The sequence below is a fragment of the Sciurus vulgaris genome, assembly GCF_902686455.1.
Source record: "Sciurus vulgaris genome assembly, chromosome: 6".
NCBI classification, from domain to species: Eukaryota; Metazoa; Chordata; class Mammalia; order Rodentia; family Sciuridae; genus Sciurus; species Sciurus vulgaris.
In genome coordinates this window covers 29895374-29922378 of record NC_136466.1, presented here as the reverse complement: position 1 = coordinate 29922378, position 27005 = coordinate 29895374, and the positions used below count along the sequence as shown (strand labels likewise).

General features: G+C 37.8%; 1 protein-coding gene across 5 annotated transcripts in view; it reads right to left on the bottom strand.

Annotated features, from left to right (window-relative positions):
• LYRM7 (LYR motif containing 7) overlaps nt 1-27005 on the bottom strand; it is a 149806-nt gene that overhangs the window by 57720 nt on the left and 65081 nt on the right. The window contains exons 6-7 of one of the 5 annotated variants that reach the window (XM_079144303.1): nt 17176-17269; nt 14081-15257 (exon numbers count right to left, since the gene is read on the bottom strand). The exons of the other annotated variants lie outside the window; for them this stretch is intronic. Coding sequence (XP_079000429.1) covers nt 17223-17269 — 47 coding nt within the window. The 3' untranslated portion in view covers nt 14081-15257; nt 17176-17222. Of the gene's footprint in view, nt 1-14080; nt 15258-17175; nt 17270-27005 lie in introns of those variants that run through there. 5 annotated transcript variants of the gene reach the window in all.

Sequence of the window (27005 nt, the reverse complement as noted above, 5' to 3'; positions counted from 1 at the left end):
TTCCATATGTTTGTTGATTGCTTGTAGATCTTCTTCTGTGAAGTGTCTATTCATTTCCTTAGCCCATTTGTCGATTGGATTATTTGTATTCTTGGTGTAGAGTTTTTTGAGTTCTTTATAGATTCTGGAGATTAGTGCTCTATCTGAAGTATGATTGGCAAAGATTTTCTCCCACTCTGTAGGTTCTTTCTTCACATTGCTGATAGTTTCCTTTGCTGAGAGAAAGCTATTTAGTTTGAATCTATCCCAGTTATTGATTCTTGCTTTTATTTCTTGTGCTATGGGAGTCCTGTTAAGGAAGTCTGGTCCTAAGCCGACATGTTGAAGATCTGGACCTACTTTTTCTTCTATAATCTGCAGGGTCTCTGGTCTGATTCCGAGGTCCTTAATCCATTTTGAGTTTAGTTTCATGCATGGTGAGAGATATGGGTTTAGTTTCATTCTGTTGCAAATGGATTTCCAATTCTCCCAGCCCCATTTGTTGAAGAGGCTATCTTTTCTCCATTGCATATTTTTGGCCCCTTTGTCTAGTATGAGAAAATTGTATTTATTTGGGTTTGTGTCCGTGTCCTCTATTCTGTATCATTGATCTACCTTTCTATTTTGGTACCAATACCATGCCATTTTTGTTACTATTGCTTTGTAGTAGAGTTGAAGATCTGGTATTGCAATAGCCCCTGTTTCACTCTTCCTGCTAAGGATTGCTTTAGCTATTCTGGGTTTCTTATTCTTCCAGATGAATTTCATAATTGCTTGCTCTATTTCGGTAAGGTACGTCATTGGGATTTTAATTGGAATTGCATTGAATTTGTATAGCACTTTTGGTAGTATGGCCATTTTGACAATATTAATTCTTCCTATCCAAGAACATGGGAGATCTTTCCATCTTCTAAGGTTTTCTTTAATTTCTTTCTTTAGTGTTCTGTAGTTCTCATTGTAGAGGTCTTTCACCTCTTTTGTGAGATTGATTCCCAAGTATTTTATTTTTTTGAGGCTATTTTGAATGGGGTAGTTAAGAATGCATGAGGAGCTGAGTTTGTACATCAGTGGAAAAGCACTTGCCTTTTTTCATACATGAAGCCCTGAGTTCAATACCCAGGACCACCACCACCACAAAAAAAAAAAAAAAAAAAAAAAAAAGAGGAATCTGTAATGTCTCCAAGACAGTCTAAACCAGTACTAACATTTAAAACTCAATAAAATCTTAAAATATTCCCTTCATGAAAACTGAGATTAAGAACACTACAAAAGGGGCTGGAATTATGGCTCAGTGTTAGAATGCTTGCCGAGCATACATGAGGCACTGGGTTCGATCCTCAGCACCACATTAAATAAATAAATAAATAAAAATGAAGTTTAAAAAAGCTGAAATTCTTAAAAAAAAAAAAAAAAAAAAAAAGACCACAAAAAAAAAAAAAAAAAAAACAACAGAGCAAAATCAATATGTATTTCCAGTTGTGCAAAACACAAAATCTTCTAGACTCATCCCAAGTAGGCAAGAAAACTAAACACTTTCAAACTTAAAAAGACAACTCAGACCTAAAAGCATAATAGTGGGTTGGGGTTCTGGCTCAGTGATAGAGCACTTACCTGGCATGCATGAGGCACTGGGTTCAATTCTCAGCACCACATATAGGTTCATAGACAACAAAATTAAAAATTAAATAGCAACTATCTTAGAATATAAATGTGAGAAATTAGTTATAAAGCACTTAAATGTTTTATGTTAACACTGATAAACTTTTGTAATATTTTACAGGTGACTATGGGTACAGATGCAATATGCCATATCAGCATCATTCTTAATCATTGTATTACTTATATGTGAGTAAAGAAATTTGTCTAACTCTAAAGTCATTCCAAATTGTTTCTAAAAATCTTTATAAAAATTAACTACCATGGGAGGGGTAGAGGATGGAAAGATAGAATGAAACAGACAGTATTACCATATATATGTGTATGATCATATGAATGGTGTGAATCTATATTGTGTACAACCATAGAAATGAAAAGTTGTACCCCATTTGTGTACAATGAATCAAAATGCAGTCTGTAAAAAAAAAATTTAAAAAGAAAAAAAATTAACTACCTCCCTCAACAGATACAAAAACCTCAATTAAAAAAATCAATATTTCTAACATTTCAATTATTCCTACTTTTATTAAAAAAAAAAAACTGGATTTTAGTCTCAAATATCATGAACTATTCCAAGGAAGGAACACATAAGAGTATTTTTAAAGACATAAAAATAATCATTATGAGTTCTTATTTCTTGCAAAAATTATTTTATCATGTCTCAATGCTGCTGATTGTCAAGAATTCTGAAGTGCTTATCCCAAAATATATATATTTATGCCTGGCACTTTTCATTTAGCATCTCACAATTTGTTTACATTGTTCTTTACCATCTCATTATTCACTCATTATTCAGACCCTTCAAGAAAGTATTGAAAGTATTATATGGATTGATAAATCAAAGGGGTACATTAAATTTGAAAGCTAACTATAAAAACATCAGTAATCTACACTATCCTATAATGATCAAAAATGACTTCATGGCACATGAATTTGGATTTCTGAAGTGGCCAAATATAATGAATAAATAAATCATCCTGCATCATTTAATGATAGGGAGACCATCAGCAAAATCTGTCATTAGGCAATTTCATTCTTGTATGACTACCACAGAGTACACTTACACAAACCTAGATGGTATAGCCAACTATGTACCTAGTAATATATGCAGTCTGTGGTTGACTAGAAAGTCACTATGTGACACAGGACTATAGTGTTTTTCAAACATATATAATAAGATTTAAAAACAGGCAATGCTGAGGCTTGAAGTACAGCTCAGTGATAAAAGAGTACATGATGGGGGGTAGGAGGGGTTAGCGTTAGGGTTAGGGTTAAGGAGGGTGGCAAGAATGGAGGAAGGAAGGACTATATAGAGGGAAAAGAAGGATGGGAGGGGTGGGGGGGAGGAAAAAAGAATGAATCAAATAACATTGCCCTATGTAAATTTATGATTACACAAATGGTATGCCTTTACTCCATGTACAAACAGATAAACAACATGTATCCCATTTGTTTACAATTAAAAAAAAAAAAGTACATGATAGAGTTCCTGGGTTCAATTCTCAGAACGAAAAAAGAGGCAAGGCAACTTTATGTTCAGAATAAATGTAATGCTAATCTCATCCTCTCTTTAGTAAGAAGTTTTATCACAGCTGTAATAGTACAGGGAAAATCCAAATATGGAACCACAAATCATAATCCTCTCCTTTTCAGCACTATCAAGTTAATACTGTATTTGTTTGTAAATGGTAAACAGGTCAAAATAAAATTTATGAAAAGGTACTTTATTTAAAAACTTTTTTTTTTTCCTACTGTGTTGGAGAACCAACCTATGGCCTAGCCATGCTAGGCAAGCACTCTACCACTGAGTCACACACCCAGTCCCATAAAAACATTTCTTACAGAAAAGCAATCCACCATTTATCTTTGGGAATTTTTAAAGCAAAAGATGCAACTGCAAAGATTTTTTTAAAGAAAACATACCCATGAGTAAATAACCCTTCAACAAATATACTGCTCCCAAATCACCTAATATCAGGGAGAAAATAAACATATTACTTTGTCCAATTCCTTCATTTTAAAATGTTGACAGATTTTATTAACTGACAATGTGAAAGTGTAACCCAATAATCTTAGCCCTAAAAAGTTACTTATTAACCTTTAAATAGACTTATGAATGGGCACTTCCTACAGTTCACCTGACACCTTTCCCAGCTTGGTAAGCACTAAGGGTTTAAGACAGCCCCCAATGGCTACATCAATAATAAGGGAAGAGTCAGAAGTGGTAGCACATGCCTGTAATTCCAGCGATTCTGGAGATTCCTGTGAGACAAAAGGATTGCTAGTTCAAGACCAGCCTGAATGATTTACAGCGTCCTAAGCAACTTAGTGAGACCCTGAAACAAAATTTAAAAAATAACAATAACAATGATGATGGAAGAGCTTTATGTTTAACTTTTAAAATAGGATAATTATAGATTTTGCTGGCATCCAGAAATTCAACATTCAGCACAGGTCTCAGCACATAATAGATGTACGACGTATATCCGTTGGGCAAATGGTGCCCTTTAATTAGATTAGGGCAACCTTATTTCTCCTTCCCCACCCCCTTTAGTGTTCTTCCATGATCACAAAGCTCAAGATCATGCCAATCCCTCAAAAGGCATAAACTTTATTCGTAACGAAATAGAAAGCTCCATCTCAAACTACAACCCAAACACCTCTATCTTCTCCAGTATCTTCAAAGGAAATAAATCCTGCTTTTAAGAAATGGAAAAAGTGTGCCAACTTCTCTCAAAGTGAAAAACTCCACATTTCAATTATTTGTAATCCTGAAAATGATAACTGATTATTCATCATGTTGGGTAAAAATGATTATTCATCATGTTGGGTACATGTTGGATAAAAACCAAAAACAAGTAGACAAAACTACGGGTTCCAATGTTTTTTTTTTTTTTTTTTCCTGATTCTGAGTCTTAAAAGGGCGTGTGCCTAAATCTTACCTGATGTGAGATCAGCTTTGACGTTTCAAGATGCATTCATTCAACCAATATTTTATTGAGCATCTACTATATGCCAGGCTCCTTAACAACGTTTAAAGTTTCTAATCTGCACATCACCACCAAATTCCTCTACAAAAGCTTATCATTTCTGCAGCTAAAGAGGAATTCCAACGTTGCTGCCTATACATAGGAAGTCTGCCGGCGGGGCTGCTTTTCAGCTATGAATGCGACGTCAGCTAGCCGCTACCTACCACACCCGTTACCAATAACCACAACTAAAGCATCCAGCTCTGGGTGAAACAACCTGTAGAGTAGTCCGGCTCCTCCGAGGCGACCAGGGCTTCCTCTCCGGGGCCCAGGGCAGGAACCGCCGGCCGAATGCGCCCGGCGCCTCGGGCCAATCTCGGGGCTCGGGTGCCCGGAGTCCCCGGCCCTCCAAATCTGCACCTGGAGGACCCGGGCCCTCTCGGCTCTCGCCACCTTCTAGACTTCGAGACCTGCAAAGTTGGGGGGAGGGGGTCCGCATTTCCATTTTACATCCAGGCGGACTGCTGGCTGCCTCAACCGCCCGCCCGCCCGCCTGCCGCGAATTCTGAACCGAGCACTAAGCATTCCTTAGAGCAAATGGAAGGAAAATCAAAGGCAGGGTCCTCGGGCGTGAAGACCTCGCCCAGACCTGAAAATGGAGCCGCAGGCTCAGCCCACAGCCCGCAACGCGCGGCGGGCAGGGCCGGGCCGCGCTCGCCCCGGAGCCCTTGGGCCGGGGGTTGAGGGCTTCGGGTCCTCGCCCGAGGAGCGGCGAGGAGCGGCGTGGGGGCCGGCGCGCCACTCACCGTCGCCTTTGTTCCGTCCGCCCGCTCCGGCTGCAGCCGCTCTCAGCGCCGGCTCCGCGGCTCCTACCGTCCCCGCGCCCGCAGCTGCGCTCCCCGGCGCGCTCGCCGCTTCCTGGCCCCCGCCCTCCCCGCCCAGGATCGCGCGCGGGCGGAGCCAGAGGCGGTGCGCGCCCCAGGAACGGCAGGCAGGAGGCCGGCGCCTTCGCGCAGCTGCAGCTGCCCCGCGAGGCGCCGCCCCCCGGCCCCGCCCCTTACCCCGCCTGCGGGACGGACTAGCTGGTGGCCCTGGAGACCCCGAGGATCTGAACCGCGCGGGATTGGAAGCCGCCTATGAGGATAGCGGTGGGCCGAGAGCCGTGGCTGGAGCCCGCACGGGAACGGACGCCCCGGAAAATGGCGACCAGAGCTGGGCTCACAGGAACCCCTGCCCGCCCAGTTGGGCCGCGACCCACGCACCTCGGAGGCAGCGCGGAGGGGCGGTGCCTGCGCGCGATTTGGGGCAGCAGACGCGCGAGGGCGAGGGAGCGTCTGTGTTGAGTGGGCGGTGGGACGAGGCATCTCTCAGACGGTGGCAGTTGAGAGATGCCCCCAAGTCCTCACGTCATTTTTTTCTTCGAGATAGACGTGGGACTCGTTGCATCAGTCATCCACTGGCTTAAGGCCGAGAACATCCACCTGGCACTTGAAATGTGAGAAAATTACTAGTCTGCTGGACCTCCGTGACTCCTTTAGCTGTATATTTTATATATCTCAGAAACTGAGAACACATGAGAATGCGTTTCACTCTCATGAGATCTAGCCCATACTCCACCAAAACGCCTACCAAACTTTATCACGTGTTGAAAGGAAAAGAACCTAACACCACTGAAGTAACCCTAATTTTTAAGCATGAGCCACTCTGAATATAATTTAGTAGTGGACTTCGTGTGTGTGTGTGTGCGCGCGCGCGGTGCTGGGGAACCCAGGGCCTTACGCTTGGGAGGCAAGCACTCTACCAATTAAGCTGTATCCCCAGCCCATAATTTAGTAATGTACGTCTCGGATGATAACAAGACCTAATTGCTCGATTGCTAAGTCCAAAAACTTTGTACTTCTTGGCAACTCAATATTACCTCCAATCTGTCAAGAAAGTTTGTTGAATGTGCCTTCAAAATAAATCAGAATCAGGCTACTTTTCACCTACATTATTTCCATTGTCTCTGGCCTCATACTTCCATAGCCTACTAAATAACCTCCTTGTCCACCATCAACTCAGTTTATTGCCAAAACAGCCAGAATGTTCTCTTACAGGGAAAGTCAGCTCATGTCCCATTGGATCAAAATCATTCACTGAAAAGGGGGAGATATTTACAAAGGCCTGCAAAATTCTTGGACTTGCCTTTTTCCTTTAGGTCTGATTTCATCTCCAGCCAGTCATTGTTATTTGAGTATTCCAGATAGACTACATCTCAGGGTCTGGAACATTTTCCCCTTATGTCCATTTTTCGCCTCTTTTTAACTTCTTGCTTAAATCTCACCTTAACAAAGGTCAGCCTACTGACGCTGTTAAAACAACTACAGCCCCACTCCAATTCTCAATCCATCCTACCTTGCTAGGTCTTCTTTCTTCCCATGACTCTGCACCTTACAAGAACCTTTTTTTTTTTTTTTTTTTTTTTTTTTTCTGTTTTAGTTGTAGGTGGACACAATACCTTTATTTTATTTTTATGTGGTTCTGAGGATGGAACATGGGGCCTCACGGATGCTAAGCTAGCACAGTACTACTGAGCCACAACTCCAGCCCACAACTATCTTTACAATTTATTTGTTCCACGTTTTTCTTTTAGTGTCTGTCTTATCAAGTAAAAGCTGAGATTTTTGTCTGTTCTGTTCAACTAAGTGCCTAGAAAAGAAAGTTTTTTTAAATTCCCTGAGAATAAAAAGGGTAAAGCAACCAAAAATGACCAATTTTTCATTTTAAATTTCCTCTTGGTTCCAATTTCTATCAGTTAACCATAAGACCTTAATCTATATCATCCCATAAGCATTTTAATTTTTCAGTTACCCAGAGTATAGTGATACCATTTATTGACATTTAATCCAATTTTTTAATCTGTGATATCCTGGTATCCTATTTTACTGAAGAGGAAAAACATGACAGATCAGGTAGAGGAACTTACTGATGTGATACCTAACAGCATATTGTTTCTAAAAATTTCCTAGGGCAAAAAAATTTCAGAAAATTCCTTAACTTGATGTATGTTCTTGTTTTCCTCCTTTTGAATTACAAATGAAGTTTGAATGCCTTAAGTAACGTTTCCTACCATTATTCATAAAAGGCAAAATTCATTATGTGAGCACATATTTTCAGATTTTTCATATTTTGTTCATTGAAAAACATGGTTGAACAGTATGACAATTTCAATTGCTATTTCTATTGTCGGTAGAAAAACGTTGATTGACTCAGATGATACCATTTGTAAGAGGATATCAGTGTATAATTATTTGCTCAGTACTATATTCATAGCATAGTCTCTTGACATATTTAATTGATCCTTTATGATTTAAAACACTGTAAAGCTACAGATTATGCTTTATGATTCAGATTTTTAAGTAAAATTAAATTTTGTTTTTATTTACCAAACCATTGACAATACATTTCATCAATGTCAAAATGTAGTCTGGAATTACAAAATACCAAATAATATTTTTTCTAGAATTAATAATATGATGTGTCTGCACTGTCCTTAAAATTGTTGCCAAGTAAAATCTTGTTCCAAAAGAACAAAAGTAGAAAATAGACATTATTTGTAATTTATTCACATATTGTACATAAAAAATACTGATAAGTAAGTGCAACTGTTACAGTACAAAAGAAACTGTTCGGGGCGATTACTTATCCTTAACAAGTGGAAATGTTATCACCAAGGACAACAGGAAGCAACATGTTGGTCCAACCCACTGCTAATCAAGTAGCTGCCACACTGACATTATTTTGCAACCTTTAACTTAAATAAATTTTCCTTCAAAAATCTTAAAGCAAATAGATTTTTCCTGAAAATATGCTATTAATATTTTTTAACTGCTTTCCAAAATTCGATGTGAACTTTTTCCATGTTTAGAGGAGATGGTATATGGAGTAAGAATCTGGAGTTCAAATCCAAGACCTGCTGCTTAATTAGTTAGGTTATGCCAAGCAAAATTCTTTTTCAATCTAGCTTATTCTCCTAATTTAATAGGACTATTAGTAGGCCTGCTTGGAGAACTGTTGTAAGAAATCACTGAGAGAATTTAAGAAAAGTTCTCAGCCCTGGGCCTGGCACAGGCTAAGTGCTAGTAAGTAAATGCTAACTATTATCATTGCACAAACTTGTAATTAAGTTCATTGCCCTATATTTATAATAATACTGAGAAAATGGCTCATAAAAGGTCCCAAAGAGACAGTTATATATCAAGATAACTTTGAGTTATATATCAAGATAATAAAATATTCAATTAAATCTTCATTTTTAAGGGGCACTAACATTTCTTTTATCACCACAATGTGCCAGACACAGTTCTAGGCAATATAGGAAGCTAAGAGAAATAAGGCCCACACCTAGGAAAGCTTTACAGTTGAATGTTTGTCCCATCTCTTCTGGTTTAATAGTTATTTGTGCCCCCTGTCATTCTCAGTTGTGTCCAGTTTTAACACTAAGTTCTATGGTAACTTTTTTTTTTTATTTTTCATAGTTGTAGATGGACAGCATGGCTTTATTTTATGTGTTTAATTTTCTTTTTTATGTGGTGCTGAGGATCAAACCTAGTGCCTCACATGTCCTAGGCAAGGGCCCTACCACTGAGCTGCGGCCCCAGCCCCATATGTGATAACTCTTAATGAAAAGTATATGCAAATTGCTTGAGACATGGAAGGGAAGCCATCAGTTCTGTGTAAAGCTATACAGATTTAAATGGCTTCTCTTTTTTTCCTTTTGTGTGATACTGAGGATGGAACTCAGGGCCTCATGCATGCTAGGTAACCTCTACCACTGAGCCATATTCCCAAGCCCTTAAATTGCTTCTTGAAAGGTTCATCTGAATTGGCCAGGTAAACCAAACAAAAGAGGGAAGAGGGCAAAGGGAAGATGTCATTAGGTCTTCTAGACTTATGCTTTGAATATTAACTAATAAAAACCTTGGTAAATCATATTGACCAATGGTAGATGAATTACTTTGCAATTTAGTTTTTTTCATGAAGATATAAAAGGGACACTCCAAGAAATAAATGATAGGACACATATATTCTTATTTATACAACATAAATCTTTTGAGTACCTAATAGGTATACATGGTCAATCTCTGGTCTAAAATGAAGGTAACAAAAAATTATGAGACAGCCAAGTAGCCTGAAACTAGTGGCATGGGCTGGAGTTGTAGCTCAGTGGTCGAGTGCTTGCCTCACACATGTGAAGCAAAATTAATTAATTAATTAGAGGTATTGTGTCTATCTACAACTAAAAATAAAAAATAAAACTAGTGGCAAACACCAAATATTTTAGCTAATTAGTAAACATAGACACACACAGCACATGAATTATAATTTAAGAAGACAGAAAAATCAGGAAACACACAGAACTTATTGAGAAAGAAAATGCCCAACTCAGAAAAGTGCCATTGTCAGCAGCCCTTTCTGTGACAGAAACAACCAAAGGTGGGATAGGAACCCACGTCTAACTTGGCTTTGTGTTTCTACCTAGAGCTGACCCTTGCTGCTCATCAAACCACAAATATTCATTGAATGCCTACTGTTTGCCAGGTAGCATACCAAGAGTTGTGGGAAAGCTCAGTGTAAAGCAAGGTCTTTGTTTCCTAATGAAATGTCACACAACAGCATTTGAATAACTAGACACAGTAGCCTTATGAATTTAGTCAAGGGATCACTGAGGTCTATACTGGTCAGAAAAGACTCCTCAGAGGGTGAGGAATTTTGAAGCAGGTCTCTGGGAAGACAGTAGTTAGCTACTTAGAAGTAAAGTCTTCTAAACTGTGGATAACACACCTTTGGTGGTGTGAGAGCTGACTTCAGGTACCACACTTCATTAGGGGCTGGAAGGGAGGTAGGGACAAGGAGGGGGAGAGAGAGAGATTAGAGAACATGCAGCTTCTTCAGTTCTAACACATAACCTGTAATCTAACTGTATTGTAGCCCCTCACCTAAAAAAAAAAAAAAAAAAGAAAGAAAAGAAAGAAAGAAAGAAAAGGGAAAAAAAAAGTTTGGAATCGTAATAATAATACCTCTGGAAAGACTATGAGTGTTGCTCACTGGTGGAGTGTTTGCCTAACATGTGTGAGGTCCTGGGTTTCATCCACAATTCTGGAAAAAAAAAAAAAGTTAAATAAAATATGCCTCTGGGGCCAGGTGCAGCATACCTGTAACCCTGCAATTTGGGAGGCCTAAGGCAAGAGAATCACAAGTTCCTGGCCGGCCTCAGTGATATAGTGATTTCCCGTCTCAAAATAAAAAATAAAAAAAAAAAAAAAAATAGGGCTGAGAATATAGCTCAGTAATAGATAGATCCTGGGTTCAATTCCCAATGCCAAAGAAGGAAGAAGGGAGGGAAGGAAGGAAGGAAGGAAGGAAGGAAGGAAGGAAGGAAGGAAGGAAGGAAGGAAGGAAGGGAGGGAGGGAGGGAGGGAGGGAGGGAGGGAGGAAGGGAGGGAGGGAGAGAGGTTTGCAGGGACTGACAATTAGAGAAGAGGAAGGGAGTCTCCCCCTGCCCCACCCTCTCAGTGCTGGAGACTGAACCCAGGGCTCACGCATGCTAGGGAAGTGATCTACCACTGAGCTATATCCCCAACCCTTTTTATTTATATTTTTACTTTTGAGACAGAGTCTTACTAAGTAGCCCAGGCTTGTCTCCAATTTGGAATTCTCCTGCTTCAACCTTCCAAGTAACTGGGATAGTAGGCCTGGGCTACCACAGCTGGTGAGAAGGGAATCTTTTGAGAATATCTCTGCTATGTCAAATTAGAGACCACCAAGGACCATGAATTTATCTTTCTTTTTTTATACTTAACATCTATATATGACAAGTCATGCAGATTTTCTTCATATGATAGCAATGAAAATTTCCTTCATATATTTATTGAAGTTAAAAATATGAGTCACCTAAAAGAAAACTACCAAGTAAGCAATAACAGCAATAAAGACAAAGAGAAGGTGGCTTATAGGAAACACAAAGTTTAGTGCGCAAAGGTTCAGAAACTGGCACCTTCAAGGTATGTTCCCAGGGAGAGCCAGAAGGATAACAAATTTTGAGCTGGGTATTAGCAAACTGGGGTACAAGAATGGGGAGAGAGAACTCCAAAAGTCAGAGGGCCAACAGTAGCGTCTGAGCTGGCTGTTCACTCAGCACCTGACCACAGTCAAAGGAGAGGATGCTCCTGCCTGCACCTTAAGGAGGCAGATTGGCCCAGAGCAGAACTCATATCTAGTGACCTGTTAGCAGACCATTCTGCAGGCACCAACAGGACTTCCATCTCCAGCCTTCCCCAGGGCTCCAGCAAGAGACACAGGGCATACAGTCCTTAAGTACCTGGAGATCGGTGCCCTTATCACAGGTGGGACAGAAGTGTTGTCATTTCCTCCCAGCACAGAGCTCTACTGGCTGCTTCCCTAATGAGCCAAAGTCAGAGGTAAAATTGGAAAATAAGGAAGATGACAAACCCAGTCTTATATCCCACTGGTGCTCCTTCCCCAGCCAAGGGTTGACTGTCTCATAATGACTCAGTCCTTGCTTTTGCCCCCACCACTAGCTAAGCCAAGGAGCTGGGAGGATTTGTCCACTGCCACTGCCACTTTGATGGTGTACATCCATATATAAGACCCTGGATTGTGCTGGGCACAACTGTTAAAAAAGCTCCTCCCACTTCCACCAACATTCCAGACCTCAATCCCCAGAACCTGTGAATGGGACCAGATATCATTCTCACAATTATGTCATGTGTGGGTGGGTCTGATCTAATGACGAACCCTTCAAAGTGGAGAGTTTCTTAGGTTAGTGGCAAAAAGTGAAATCAGAGAAGTGTGAAGCATAACAAAGGATTTGATTCAGCTTTGCTGCTTGAAGATAGGAGGGGGGACGCATGGCGAGGAATGCAGACAGTCTCTAGTAACAAAGTGGCCCCTGGCTGACAAGGAAACAGGGACCTAAGTCCTATAACCACAAGGTACTCAATTCTGCCAATAAGAAAGAGCTTGGAAGCTGATCTTTCCCCCAGAGCCTCTAGATAGAAAGTCAGACCGGCAGTCATTTTGATTTCAGTCTGTGATACTAAGAGCAGAGAACCTAGCCACCCTGTGCTGGACTTCTGACCTACTGAGAATATAAGCTAATAAATGGGCGTGTTGTTTCAGGCTACTGAGTTTTGTTCATTTATTACATGGCAAAAGAAAACTAACACAGCCTCTGTTATTGAATTGACCTTTCTCTAGACTACTTGTGAGGTAGCCCTCCCGTTTTAAGAGTGAATCTTAATTTCCACACTATTGTCAAGTTATAAAGACAAATGCATCAATTCTCAGGCATTAATAAATAAGCCTGAGTTGTCTGTTGATGATTATATGAGGAAGGAGAACTACAAGAAATTTTTTCCTGATAATTTGGCGTATAGGGACTTGAGTTTTATTTTCATTTGGGTAAAAAATCAAATGTGTGGGGCTGAGGATGTTGCTTAGTGGTAGAGTGCTTGCTTAGCTCTGGCCCAGCACCTTTTAAGCTAGAGAGGAAAAAAGGGGGTAGGGGAGGCAAGAGGGGGGCTGATTTCATGAAAATAGAAGGGAGATAAGTAGAGGAAGGAGACCAAGCAGAGGTAGAAGGGGAGGAAAAGGGAGGTAGTGGGGAATGCAATTGACCAAATTATATTGTTATATTGTGTGCATATACAAATACATAACAACAAAGTCCAATATTATGTATACTTATGATGTACCAGTGAAAACTTAAAAAAAAAAAAAAGAAAATGTGATTTTATTCTGAAGTAACAGGTTCATGAGTCCTCACGATTGTAGGAGGTATTAGAAATTCAGGTAGCATATGATACCAGTTTCTGAAAAGATGAGACAGTGGAAAGGCAAGTTTCCAAGTAAATAGAAAACGGTCTCTAGGGCCAGGTAGATGTGAGTTTGTTCTGCAGATAATCAGATCTTGGATTTATGGGCTATTTTATTTAACCTCTTTGAGTTTTAGCCTACTCATCTTAAAATAGGAATAATACCTAATAAGTTTTGGAGACTATTAAAAAAATACTTCATGCAAAACCTTAAGGCCATGGGTTGGAGTTATGACTCAGCAGTAGAGCGCTTGCCTAGCATGTGTGAAGCACTGGGTTCAATTCTCAGTGCCACATATAAATAAATAAATAAAATAAAGGTCCATCAACAACTAAAAAATATATATTTAAAAAAAATCTCAAGGCCTGCAGCACAGTGGATCATCAATAATTCGTTTCTATTATTATTGTAGATTTCTTGCATAACTTTCTTGCAATGTTTGTATATTAAAAGTAACCAAATGATAGTCTATGATAGTCTAATGCTAGCGTACAGAAATATAATGCAAATCGCATAATAATGTAAAGTTTTCTACAAGTCACAAAAATTTTTTTAATACTATATTGTTATCTAACCGAACATATCAAAAATATTGTGAACATACAAATGTTTTTGTACTGAGGATTGAATCCAGGGATACTTTACCACTGTGTTACATCCCCAGTCTTTTTTATTTTTGAGATGGAGTCACAGAGTTGCTGAGAGTCTTACTAAATTGCCTAGACTGGCCTCAAACTTGCGATTCTCCTGCCTTAACCTCCTGAGCTGCTGGGATTATAGGCATGTGCCACCACACCCAGATAATGAATGATACATTTTACATTCTTCAACTAGGACTCCAAAATTCAGTATGTATTTTCTTTTTCTTTTTAACCATTTTTGTGGTACTGGGGATTGAACCCAGAGGTGTTTTACTACTGAGTTACACTTTCATCCCTTTCTATTTTTTATTTTGAGATGGGGTCTTGCTACATTGCTCAGACTGGCCTTAAATTTGTAATCCTTCTTCCTCAACTTCCTGAGTCACTGGGATTACAGGCATGTGACTCAACACCCAGTTTTAATGTGTATTTTTCACATTTAAAACACATCTCAGTTCAGAATAACCATTTTTAAAGAATTTAATAGCAACACATAGCTAGTGGCTATGGACCTAGACAGTCCAATACTAGACCTTTAAATACATATTTCAATAAGTTTTCCTTTATTCTTTGATAATCCTAAAGTTAATATAAATAGATGATAAATAGATAATTATAGACAAATGAGAACATACATACCCCTATGTCACACTGGCACACATCAAACAGTTTTTGTTTGTTTTAGTTATATCAAGTCATTCTTCAATCAGAGTATAAATGGTACAATGATTTCTAATTTCAAATTGCAAAACATAAGACAAATCAAATTATGCAACCAAAGTAAAGTAACACAAGGCAACCGTGATTGCCAGGTTAAAACAAAACCCTATCTTGCACAGAAGAATACACATTGGTTTTTATACTAACTTAAGTGATGATTATACTTATTTACTTTGTCTTTCCTTTAATGGACTAAACTTTTGGATTCTCCATAAGCTTGTTTTTTCTAATATCCCATTATGCAAAAATAAAGACTAAAACAAATCAGAAATGGTAGGAAATGGGAGCGATGCACACGCAGCAGCCATCCAAAACTCACTGTATCTACACGCATGCACACAAAAATCCATGATATTTCTGCTGGGCAGAAAGTCCTGTGGTATCTTCAAAGATGATTCAGACAGTGATCTTTCTCCTGGAATGGACTCAGAAAAAAATGAGCCATATTCAAACATGTACAGTACAAGGTATAACACTGAAAGAGACTATGAGAGATGCTTACATACCATATGTGTGAAAAGAGAATCCTTTTTGGTGGGGATGGACAAATATTTCCTAGAATGTATCCTTTGTAAGGGCTGGGGATATAGCTCACTTGGTAGAGTGCTTGCCTAGCATGCAGAAGGCCCTGGGTTCAATTCCCAGCACCACCAAAAAATAAAACAAAATAAAAGTATCCTTTGTAAGAGTAGTTTCAGAATGGCCTCCAAGAGAGGGTTAAGTCTCTAAGAGTGGGTCAACAAGACTCCACTCCATTCAGCAGAGTTCAACTGTGTAACTTGTGTGGCAGGCCCTGCCCTGGAGTAGGCAGTGGAGCTTTAGTGATGGGAATCTCTGTTCTAAGACTGCCGGGGAAGAGAATGGTGAAACACAAGTAAAAGCAGCGGTGTAGCAGCTTCTGCTGCCAACAGCTCTTTGCACCCCACACCACCCCTTACATCCTTCTCAAGTCATCCCATGCCTGCTTCTTGTACTATCAAACAACTTCTTGCCTCTTTGTGTCTCTACCCTCTATTAAGGATATGGCTCTTAGTCTGGACCTTGTGCTCAGGCCAGCCTTAGCGTGGAAGGAGTGGTCGGGTCACTCTCTGTCCCCTGTCCTACCCACATGCAGGAGCTGCCTCCTCCTGCTGTAGCTCTAGCTCTAGCAAGGAAGCTGCTGAATCAAGAAGCTCCCACCACAGCTTCCGGCTCCAGCATCACTCTTTGTGAGAGGAAGTTGGTTTGCTAAGTATTATCACAGAGAAAGTTCTAGTGAAGCCTGAGGGGGTCCAGAAAGAAGTCCTAGAAGAGCAGATTCATTCTTTTAGGAATGAAAGGAAGGGAGGAACTTTCAAGGCATGGAAGAACAACATGTACAAATCAAATCAATGTGAGAGAGTGTGATGCCTTTAGAAGCTAGAGAATGAATGCAGGGTGGGAAGGGTGTGTGCAGGCACAGACAGGAAATGATACTGGACCTGCAGAGAGACTAGACCAGGCTGAGGAGTTTCACTTTATTCAGAAGATGATAATGAGGCGTGCAGAGAGACAAAATGTGCTAATGATGTTGTTTTAAGAGTAAAGTTTATCTCTATGGAGAATGATTAATTTATTATACATAACCTTTGAACTTTAAAATGTTCTGTTTCACTTGCTTCCTTGATAAACTCTAAGCAACATTCATTCATAAAGGGCAGAATGTGAAACCTTAACAAGAAAATAGTATCCACATGATTATTTTATGCTTAAATGTTTACTTTTGATGGGTGTTTGAGAGGTTGATTTCTGCCAAGTTCATTTTGGTTTTTTGTCTATGAGGTTGTGTGGTGCTGAGGATGAAACCCTGGCCCTGAGCATGCTGAGCAGATACTCTACCACTGAGCTACACCCTCAGGCCTCTGGTTTATTTTGAATGAATCTGAACATTACTTCACTAGCTAAGATTATCTCCTTATGAATAGTAATTGCACACATGAGATTCAGTGTGGGCAATCAATGTCATTTCCATGTGGCATTCTGCTATCCATGTATTGTCTCCTAGACAAACTTTTTTCTCTTTTCATTTTTCTTTTCTGTCAGACTATAGAATTGCATATTCCACTCTACTAAAAAAGTAGGTTAAATACAAGTATAAAAATATGAGAACTTCTTAGAAGAGTCTGATGCCTTAAAAGAGAAAGGAAATTAACTTCTTTTATGTTAACATATTTGCTGTTTGACAAGTTCTTTGGATTTTTTTTTTTTTTTTTTTTTTTTTTTTTTTTTTGTACCAGAGATTGAACTTAGGGGCACTCAACCACTGAGTCACATTCCCAAACCTTTTTGTATTTTATTTAGAAACAGGGTCTCACCTAAGTGCCTTGCTTTTCCTGAGGCTGGCTTCGATCTTGAGATTCTCCTATCTCAGCCTCCTGAGATTACAAGCATATGCCACCATGCCTGGTTCTGGAATTTTTTAAATGGGAAAAGAAAAATTAGTTACCATTACTAAAAAAGAATCATCTCCACATTGATTTCTTAGTTTAGAAAAGAGGAAGAAGCTCAAAGGGGCTTATTATATAGCTTCCTACTTTAGGCAAGACCTGCCCAACATATTCTTTTGCCCACCAAGAAATAATTTCAGTTCTACTTTCCTATTCTACTAACTGATAAAATGTAAATTAACAAAACAGACAAGAAGTGATAATTCTTAAGAATTCTGACCAGACATGATGTCACACATCTGTAATCCCTGCGACTCAGGAAGCTGAAGCAAGAAGATCACAAGTTTGAGGTTAGCCTCAGCAACTTGGTGAGGCCCTGTCTCAATGAAAAATGAAAAAGAACTGGGGATATAGCTCAGTGCTCAGAGGTAAGAGCATCCCTATCCCTAGTTCAATCCCTAGTACTCGCCCGCAACACACACACAAGATTCTGAGTAGTGGCTATAACATTATTGCAACTCATTTCTTAGCTTTGTTTTATAGCATCTATATATTCTTTAAAAGTGCATTTTTAAAATGTTTAAATAAATGGAACATTCTCAGGTAGTCCTAGGTTTATAGAGTGTAAAGCATAGAGGGGTCTCATATAGCCATACTTTCTTCTCCATCAAAATATGGTCCCCCCCCTTTTTAAAATATCTTGCATTAGTGTGACTTATTTGTTGTAATTGATGAGTTATTATTGACTAAAGCTCATAGTTTACCTTAGGGTTCCTTCTCTTTTTGTACATTGCTGGGTCTTAACAGATGCGTAAGTATCATGATACCATTACAATATCATCCAGAACAGCTTCACAGCCCTAAAAATCCCTGTACTCCACCTGTTCATCCTTTCTTTTTTCCCTTCCCCCAACAACTTGGCAGCCACTGATCTTATTACTGTCTCCTCAGTCTTGCCTTTTCCAGAATGTCATATAGTTGGAATCATATATATGATTTCCAGATTTGCTTTTTTGACTTAGTATTGTGTAAGTCTTTTCATGCCTCAATAGCTCTTTTTCATTTTCTTTCTTTTTTATTCTTCTTTCTTTTATCTTTTGTAGTGCTAGGGATGGAACCCAGGGCCTTACACATGCTAGGCAAGCACTCTACCACTGAGCTACATCCCTAGCCCAGGTAGCTCATTTTTAAAGTTTTCATCTTTTCAAAAATGTTATCATGCTATATACCCTAATGTGGGACTTATTCTTTTCAACTAAAATTATGTTGTTAAGACAAATCCAGGACCGGGGATTGTGGCTCAGTGGCAGAGTGCTTGCCTGCAACATGTGAGGCACTGGGTTTGATTCTCAGCACTGCATATAAATAAATAAAATAAAGGTTCATTACCAAATAAAAAATATTAAAAAAAAAGATAAATCCAGATTGTTGCTGAACTGTATTTACCTATTTTGACCATTGTACAATATTTTTTTTGTTGGAATATAGCACAGATTATTCATCCAGTCTTCTGTAGATAAGCATATGGGTTGTTTCCAAGTTTTTGCTTTTGTGAAAAGTGGCTATATGATTGGTCTGGGACTTGGTAACTATTGTACATGTGCAAGAATTCTCTTGATGTATCCCTTGGAGTGGAACTGTTGGGTGATATGTTAAATGATTAGAATTTTCAATTGGGGTGATAATACTACATTCAGAGGGCAAAGGTATGAAGTCAGTTACTAACATGAAAATTAAGATAATGGTAACTGTCCTAGGGGTAGAGAGTGTAATTATTTAGAAGAGGCATACAGAGGCATACAGAGAGTCTGACAATGTGCTATTTCTTGACTTGGGTGCTGCTTATGAGGATGTTCACTTTAAAATAGTTCATTAAGTTATAAATTTATGTTTTGCATACTTTTTGTGTTTATTAAATTCTAAAGAGTCAAGAAAATCATTGAATCTATAAAAAAAGTTATAATCATATTAATTTTAGAAAAAACAATTTAAGGTGAAGAGCACGTAGCATGGTAAAAAGGGACATTTTTCATTAATAAAAGTTGCAGAAGGGATATACTTCTGTGTCCTAAGAATTTCCAGTAGCCTGGAACATGAGAATGGTTTATTCTTCACAATAATCTTCCAAAAATAATTGGTTCCTACAAATCAATTCATACTAAGATGAATTAAAATGAAAAAGGAACCAGCATAACATCTATATAAAAATATTATCAAAAGAGGATGGGGACAGTAAAAGAACAGGAAAAAAAACATGGTAAATTAAGTACACACACCAGAAAAATGCCATGACAAACAAGGTAAAAGTAAAAGCATATATACTACCATAAAATAATAATATTTTAAAGAAAGCTTGCCGAAGAAATTAAGTATATAAAACAAGATGACAAGGCAGAAATTATAAAATATATGGACAGACAACAGAAGGAAATGAAAGTGAATTTGCAGAGCTTAGAAAAAAAAAAGGAAAGGAAGTTAAAAGTAGTCTAGAAATGTAATACAGTAGATACTACTAAAAACCTAGTGAGAGACATAGGTTGAAAGATTGAGAAAAATCAGAAAAATGATAGGGAACTAAAGCAACAGTTTAAAAATGATTGGAGTGAAAATATGACTATGGAAGATAAGAAAGCAGATCCAACATATGCACAATTGGTATCCCGATAGATATGAACCCTCTCCCATCCACAAAAAGGACTATCTTAAATATTTAAAGTTATAAGCCAAGAAAAAGGTAACTTGATTTTACCATAAGCCAACTGACATGAAGCATATCCTAGCAGAAAGTTATTGAATGTCAAAGTTAAAGAAAACTTTGGTTGGTCTGGCACAAGTTTAATTCACTATAATTGTGTATGTGATTTCTCTACAGCCCTGATAACAAATCTGTAAAATAATATTCTAAAAGAATTCAGTCTTCAGAGAAGGAAAATGTGATTCAAGAATATTATACTCAGGGCTGGGGATGTGGCTCAGTTGGTAGAGTGCTTGCCTAGCATACACAAGGCCCTGGGTTCAATTCCCAGCACACACACAAAAAAGTTATGCTCAATTAAATTGTTTTTTAGGCATAAAAACAATAGAAGTATAATTCTGAATGTGAAAAATTTCAGGGAATAATTCCCATAAATATTTCACAGTGCTGGGGATTAAACCCAGGTCCTTACTCATACTGGGCAAATGCTCTGCCTCTGAGCTACACCCTCAGCCTTTTCACAAGTTCTTCCTGAACAAACTATTGGAGGATTTACTGTCAACCAACCGAGAGATGAATGGGGAAACTATAGTAAAAGAACAAAATGTGCTATATTGGATTTCTTTAGGTTTGTGAATAGAATAAGGTCAGCTTTATGGTTAAAGAAAAAATGTAAGTGTAATAAATTCTGATGTTAAAGGAATGTTACTTTTGACAGAAGTTGGGACAAGAAGAAAAAGAAAGTAAAGGCTCAAATTAGATACTTAAGAAAATTCATCAGGCATTGGAATTTTTAAAGGAGTTCTCCAGGTGATTTTTATATGTGGGAAAATTTAGGATTCCCTGGACTATGGGAATAATAATATTTACTTTCTTATTTAATCGTCAATGGATAGCAGTAAGCACACCAAACACTGTCCACTTCTACCAGACCATTTAAAGGAGGAAATAGAAGTTTGTAACAATGCATATATTAAATGTTATCTGAGAAAGGTATTTTTTGTCTTGCTTCTGCATATGACACATTGTTTCATTGTACAATCTGGGTAAGAACAGGCTGTCCTTGACTATGAATCTGAACAATTGTTACAGAAATCACCCACCATTGTCACACTAAATAAATTCAATCAGTATGCCTAGTACCCAGAACACCACATTATGGTAACTGACAAAAGAACATTAAGTACAGAAGTTGGGACAAGAAGAAAAAGAAAGTAAAAGCTCAGGAATAAATAAGTTATGGGGCCGGGATTGTAACTCATTGGTACAAGGCTTGCCTAGCACGTGTGAGGCACCATATAAAAATAAATAAATAAAAGTACTGTGTTCATCTACAACTAAAAAACTTTTTAAAAGAGATTAAGTAAATTAGGAAACAGATTAAAAACCTAAAACAAAAAAACAAAACAAAGCAAAAAAAAACAAACAAACAAACAAAAAAAACAGTTCTGTAAGCTGTAGTATCCAGCAAATTCAGAAATGTTTAGGGTCTCCTTATCCAGATCTTATCTTTATCCTGTCTTTCCCATTTTCATAATTTTGTAATTCCATTCTGGGTTTTCCCATCAGCCTATTTGCCTGTGACTTTGCCCCTACAGAAGCAGTGATCCATTCCAGGAACCTGTATCAATTCATCAGGCTGGCTGTAACTCTAAACAGCCGCAGGTGGCCCCTATCTTAGTTTTGCCCTTACATTTTTCTCTGCATACCTTAGCAACAGATCTACCTTGTAATTTTGAGCCACCATCTTTAGTCAGGAAGAATACACATTCATACCCCTGTTTGTTTTTGCACTGAATCTACCTCTTTGCTGTTACCACTGAGCCCATTGAGATTTGGAACAGATTTCCTCATCAGCAAAAGCTCCTGGGATCATGGAAATCTCTGGTCAACCCACTCACTCCTAAGTTAGCGTACACTTTTGCCTTCTGCTCCTTCTGGGACTTTATACACTTGAATCAATTATTTTTGAAAATATTCTTTGTGGACTTGAAATAATCGTGTTTCCTGCAGTTGTAGGTACAGTGTCTCCATGTGTCCATTAAGTGAAGTTTGGTCATAGTATTGTTTAAAGTCAGGGATGGATGGCATGTCTACACTCCCAGTTACTCAGGAGACTGAGGCAGGAGGATCATATAAGCCCATGAGTTTGAGACCAGTGAGGCAGCACAGACAGATCCTGTCCCAAAAACAAAACAAAAAGTAAAACATGTTTAAATCTCCTCTATCTTTTCTGATTTTAAGTCAGCTTATTCTATTAGTATTGAAAGAGGTGGATTAATATCACCTGCTATACTTATGATTTGGTCTAATTCTACTTGTAGTCATGCCAGTTTTTGCTTTTTATTTATTTTTCTCCTTAAACCTTAGTTTTATAATTTATTGCATTTTAAATGTTGAGGCCATGGTAAATCTGGACAAATTTAGAGTTGTTATATCATCCTGTGAACTAGACCTGGATATTTTATCATTAGGGAGTGCTTATCTCTAGTAGTACTTTCTGTTAAAGTTTGATATTATTAAAGCTGTATCAGCATTTATTATGTTTAATATTTGCATGGTATAATTTTTCCATTCTTTTGCTTTCAACTTCAGGACCTTCACTCAAAACAATAGGAGTTTATTGTAATATAATTGACAGGTACTTTCTGTGAGCACATTGGAGCTGTCATTCTGTTGACTATTAGCTCCATTGTTGTTACTGGTTGGGAGCTAACTATGACTCCTTTTTAAAAAAAAAATTTTTTTAGCTGTAGATAGACACAATATCTTTATTTTATTTGTTTATTTTATGTGGTGCTGAGAATCAAACATGCTAGGCAACTACTCTACCACTGAGGCACAACCCCAGCCCAAACTAACTATGGCTCCTTTAAAGGTATAAACTGCAGATATGACCTGGGCATCACAAACTCCAGCTCAGACAATTCAGAGTACCTGTTTCTTGATCAAAGTCCACTTTCTTCTGGACAAATTATGAGCCTCCTGGAAAACACTAGAAACATAGTTCAAATTATAAGGAACTTTAAATTTTTATTGACATCAGAACTTCTCCTTTCTCACCAAGAATCATTGCGTTAGCACCAACCAAGTTCTGAGATCAGAATTGGCTACATAATTTGTGGGACCCTGTGCAGAGTGAAAATGAAGGAATTCTTGTTAAGAAATTATTAAGAATATCAAGACAGAGATAGCAAGGGCAGGGCCCTCATGAGCATGTTTGACTACAGGGATCGCACACTTAGGAGGTGGCCTGTGTGAGATAAACGCTGCAGGCTGATCAGACCTGGTACTTTCTTGCACAAATGGAGCCATTTTTTTCCATTAGGATTGCAATTCAATTCATAGGAGAAGAAAAGTGTTTGCAAGAAATGAATCATAAAACTCTTCAAAGAAGTGAATGATTGTCTTGCAAACATATAAACTTTTCCTAGAGAGACTACATATGAATTCTTAAAATTCTCAGCTATTGATTTCATAAGATAGCTTAACCGGATTGTAAGATATCTTACAAGATAAGAAGAATCCAGAATTCCTTTCCATTTTCTGATCATTTTTCCATAGTTACCATCCATCCTTTAGATTTCACTGTAGAAATAATTACTTTAATGAAACAAATGAATACTAATGAGTAACAAAAAATTGTATAATGTATGCCTGGAAGAGTATCAAACCTGATTAAAATTCAGACACCAAATAAGATACCAAGCATTTATTAGTTTGGACAAATGAAAAATAATACTATTATTCTCTCATTCAACAAATGTTTATTGAGTACCTACTATATGTCCAAAGAGGATATACTAAAAAAGTAATATTGTATACATGAAACCTTATGTATGTGTGATCATGTATACATACATATATACATGCATATATATATATATAATGTATCAGAGATTAGTGCAAAAAGAAAAAAGTAGGTAAAAAGAATAGAAAGTGAAAAGGGGTTGAAATTTTAAATAAGACGATGGTCAAAGTAAACTTCACTAAGAACATGACATTTAAGGAAGATGCAGGAATTCTGAGTCTTTTGTATGTGTTGGTGGTATGAACAGATGGAAGACAAAGGGGAAGAAGAGACATGATGGAAGAAGGGTTGGCAGATGAGAAGGGGTGAGAGCAGGGGCATAGGATAAAGGGGTTGGGAAAGATAAGGTAAAAGACAATTCACTTAGGACGAGAGAAAATTGCTTAAAAGTGAGTTCAGAGTCAAAGGGCATTGTAAATTGTTGGCTTTTATTCAACTTTAAATCTCATGCTGCATAAGATGAAATCTAGAGAAACATTGGCAATATTAATAGAGAAGAGGAAAGTACATGGGATAGAAAGGTAACAATGCATGACTTTGAAAACTGAGACACAGCACAAGGGAAACAAGTTTATTTAAACTAACACTTAGGTAGATTCAGTCTGATGACTTAATATGATACCTTATAAAGGAAGCACTACACAAAATAAGACCATTGTTTTATAATCTTGAGAAAAACAAAATATCTGAAGAAAATTCAGGGGATAGAAATTATCCAGCATACACCAGAAGAAATTTATCCATTTTCAATATACACTGATTCAGATCCCACATTTCTGGCAATGAAAGTAAAAATGAATTATGGCATAGTATTTCATTTCCTGGTACAAGAGTTTATAAAATTATGGATATGGGCAAATGCTTTCCAAGACTTAAAGTTTAAGACAAATTTACCATAAACCTTTTTATGTTTAAGGGGAATTGAGTAATAAATAAATAATGTTTTTACTGCCTAGTCATTAAAGATAAGGAATTGCTATTCACAATTTTATAAACCAAAGGACACATCATCAAGCCACAATAAACAAGGGACTAGGTTACCTGTTTGATGATGATTTCGCAATACTGGGTGTTTACTTTTGAGAAATTTAAGTTCTGAATAAGATCTGTCTAAAGTTCATAGCAGAAGGCTGAGTTATGTGTAGTTGTATCTTAATCTATAAATGCACTTTCCTGATACCTTTTATAAGGTCCTAAAATAAATGGGCAGTAGAAATGAGATGTACAATTTGACATAAAACCAGGCAAAAATAAACATACAAAGGAACATTAGGAGTAGAGAAACTCAATACCGTTACAGTTATGAATGAATGAACAGAATGGAAAAGCAGTTTAGATGCTGAACTAAAACAGAACATAATAAAAATTCATAAGGTGGATTTTTTTTAAACTTAGAAAAGTATTGCATAAAACATAGAGAAGTATTTAAAATCTGTAACAGAGTTTATTAAAAAGAGAGAGAGAGAGAGAGAGACTCCCAGGTGCCAGAAATGATAGGTAACTCATTACTAGAGTGGAGAGTACATTAATCGAAGGTAGACTACTGGACACAAATGTTGACCCAGTAACCAGAGCCTGGGGTTTAGTAACCACAGGAGAAGTTAACATACAGCCGTGGCCTTTACGTAGCAGGGAAATGGAACTGATAACATCTTTCAGAAACAATGACCTAAAGATGATTTCTCCTCTGAGTGAGGGAACAGAAAAACTGTCAAATCAAAAAAGAGTTGAGGAAGTTTGCTCTGAGCAGCTCTCTTTTGGGGATAGCTATCCTTCTCCTGAGATGAGAAATCAAAACTTAAAGCTAAGCATCTCCAGGATGTGCAATCTGAATTCATTTTACCCCTATGGTGAGGAAGTCCAAGCTGAGACATTAATATTAAAACTGGTGCGGGACCTCAGTGGAACACACTGAGCGTGCCTGGCACAAGCAAATGCAGAACTGCCCTGTTGGGATCTTCCTTCCACAATGATCATACAGGTTTTGCACTCTGGGTTCACAATAAAAAAAAAAAAAAAAAAGAAAGGATGAACTCACTCAAAATTCACAACAATAAAGGATAAAATACATGGCATTATATTTAGCCCACAAAAAGCAGTCGTGCATGGTGGCACATGCCTGTAATCCCACCGGCTTCGAAGGCTGAGGCAGGAGGATTGAAAATTCAGAGCCAGCCTCAGCAACTTAGTGAGGTGTGCAATAATTTAGCAAGACCATCTCTAAATAAAAATATAAAAAGGACTGGGGATGTGACTCAGTGTTTAAGCCCTGGGTTCGATCTCTGGTACAAACAAAAACAAAAACAAAAAATACACAATAAGCAGGAGGAGGGGCAACTCAAGTGATAGAAAAATATTTCTGGGGGCTGGGGAGATAGCTCAGTCGGTAGAGTGCTTGCCTTGTAAGCACAAGGACCTGGGTTTGATCCCCAGCACCCAAAAAAAAAAAAAAAAAAAAAAAAAAAAAACGAAAAATATTTCTGCAAAATAATCTTTCAATTGTTGAAAAGGTTAAAGAGAAAACTCATTTAAAGATAAATAGTAATAATAATAATTTTTAAAGATTCAAAATTAAAGAAAAAATAAGAACCAAATATTACAGGATAATACATATGAAAGGGAACAGACAATTTTGAGGTTTAAAAATGTTAAATTTCCCGAAGTGGAGAACAGTCATTTGAATCAAACACTTATTTGAATCAATAAACTTGTTGCTTTATTGAAGTAAAAATCATATACAGCTGAAGAAAAAGTAGCAAAGTGATAGATAGTGCAGAGAAAATTATTCAGAATGCATCATGGAATGATAAAAGAATGGAAAAGAGGTTTAAAGACATAAAGGATAGACTGAAAGCCCAAAATATATGTCTAAAACTGGTTTCAGACAGAAGAGAACAGGCCAGAGAGACTACCTATGGAAACATACTGGCTAAGAGTTTTCCAGAAATGATAAAATAAATAAATTCCAAATAGAGAAGCACACTGAGATCGAAGAATAAATGAAAACCAAATAAATCTAAATGTGTGAGCTAAACACATCACACTGATACTACAAATTCCTGAAATAAAAAGACACTCCTAACCTTGGGAAAGATCGGACACTACAAAATCCCTCAGATAAGGAGAAAATTCCAAAAGACAAACAGGAAGAACAATTTCATTGACAACAGATACATCAGTAGCAACGACAGAATCCAGAAAACAAAAGAAAAATTCTTCCAAAGTGCTGAAGAAAGAACTGTCAGAATAGAA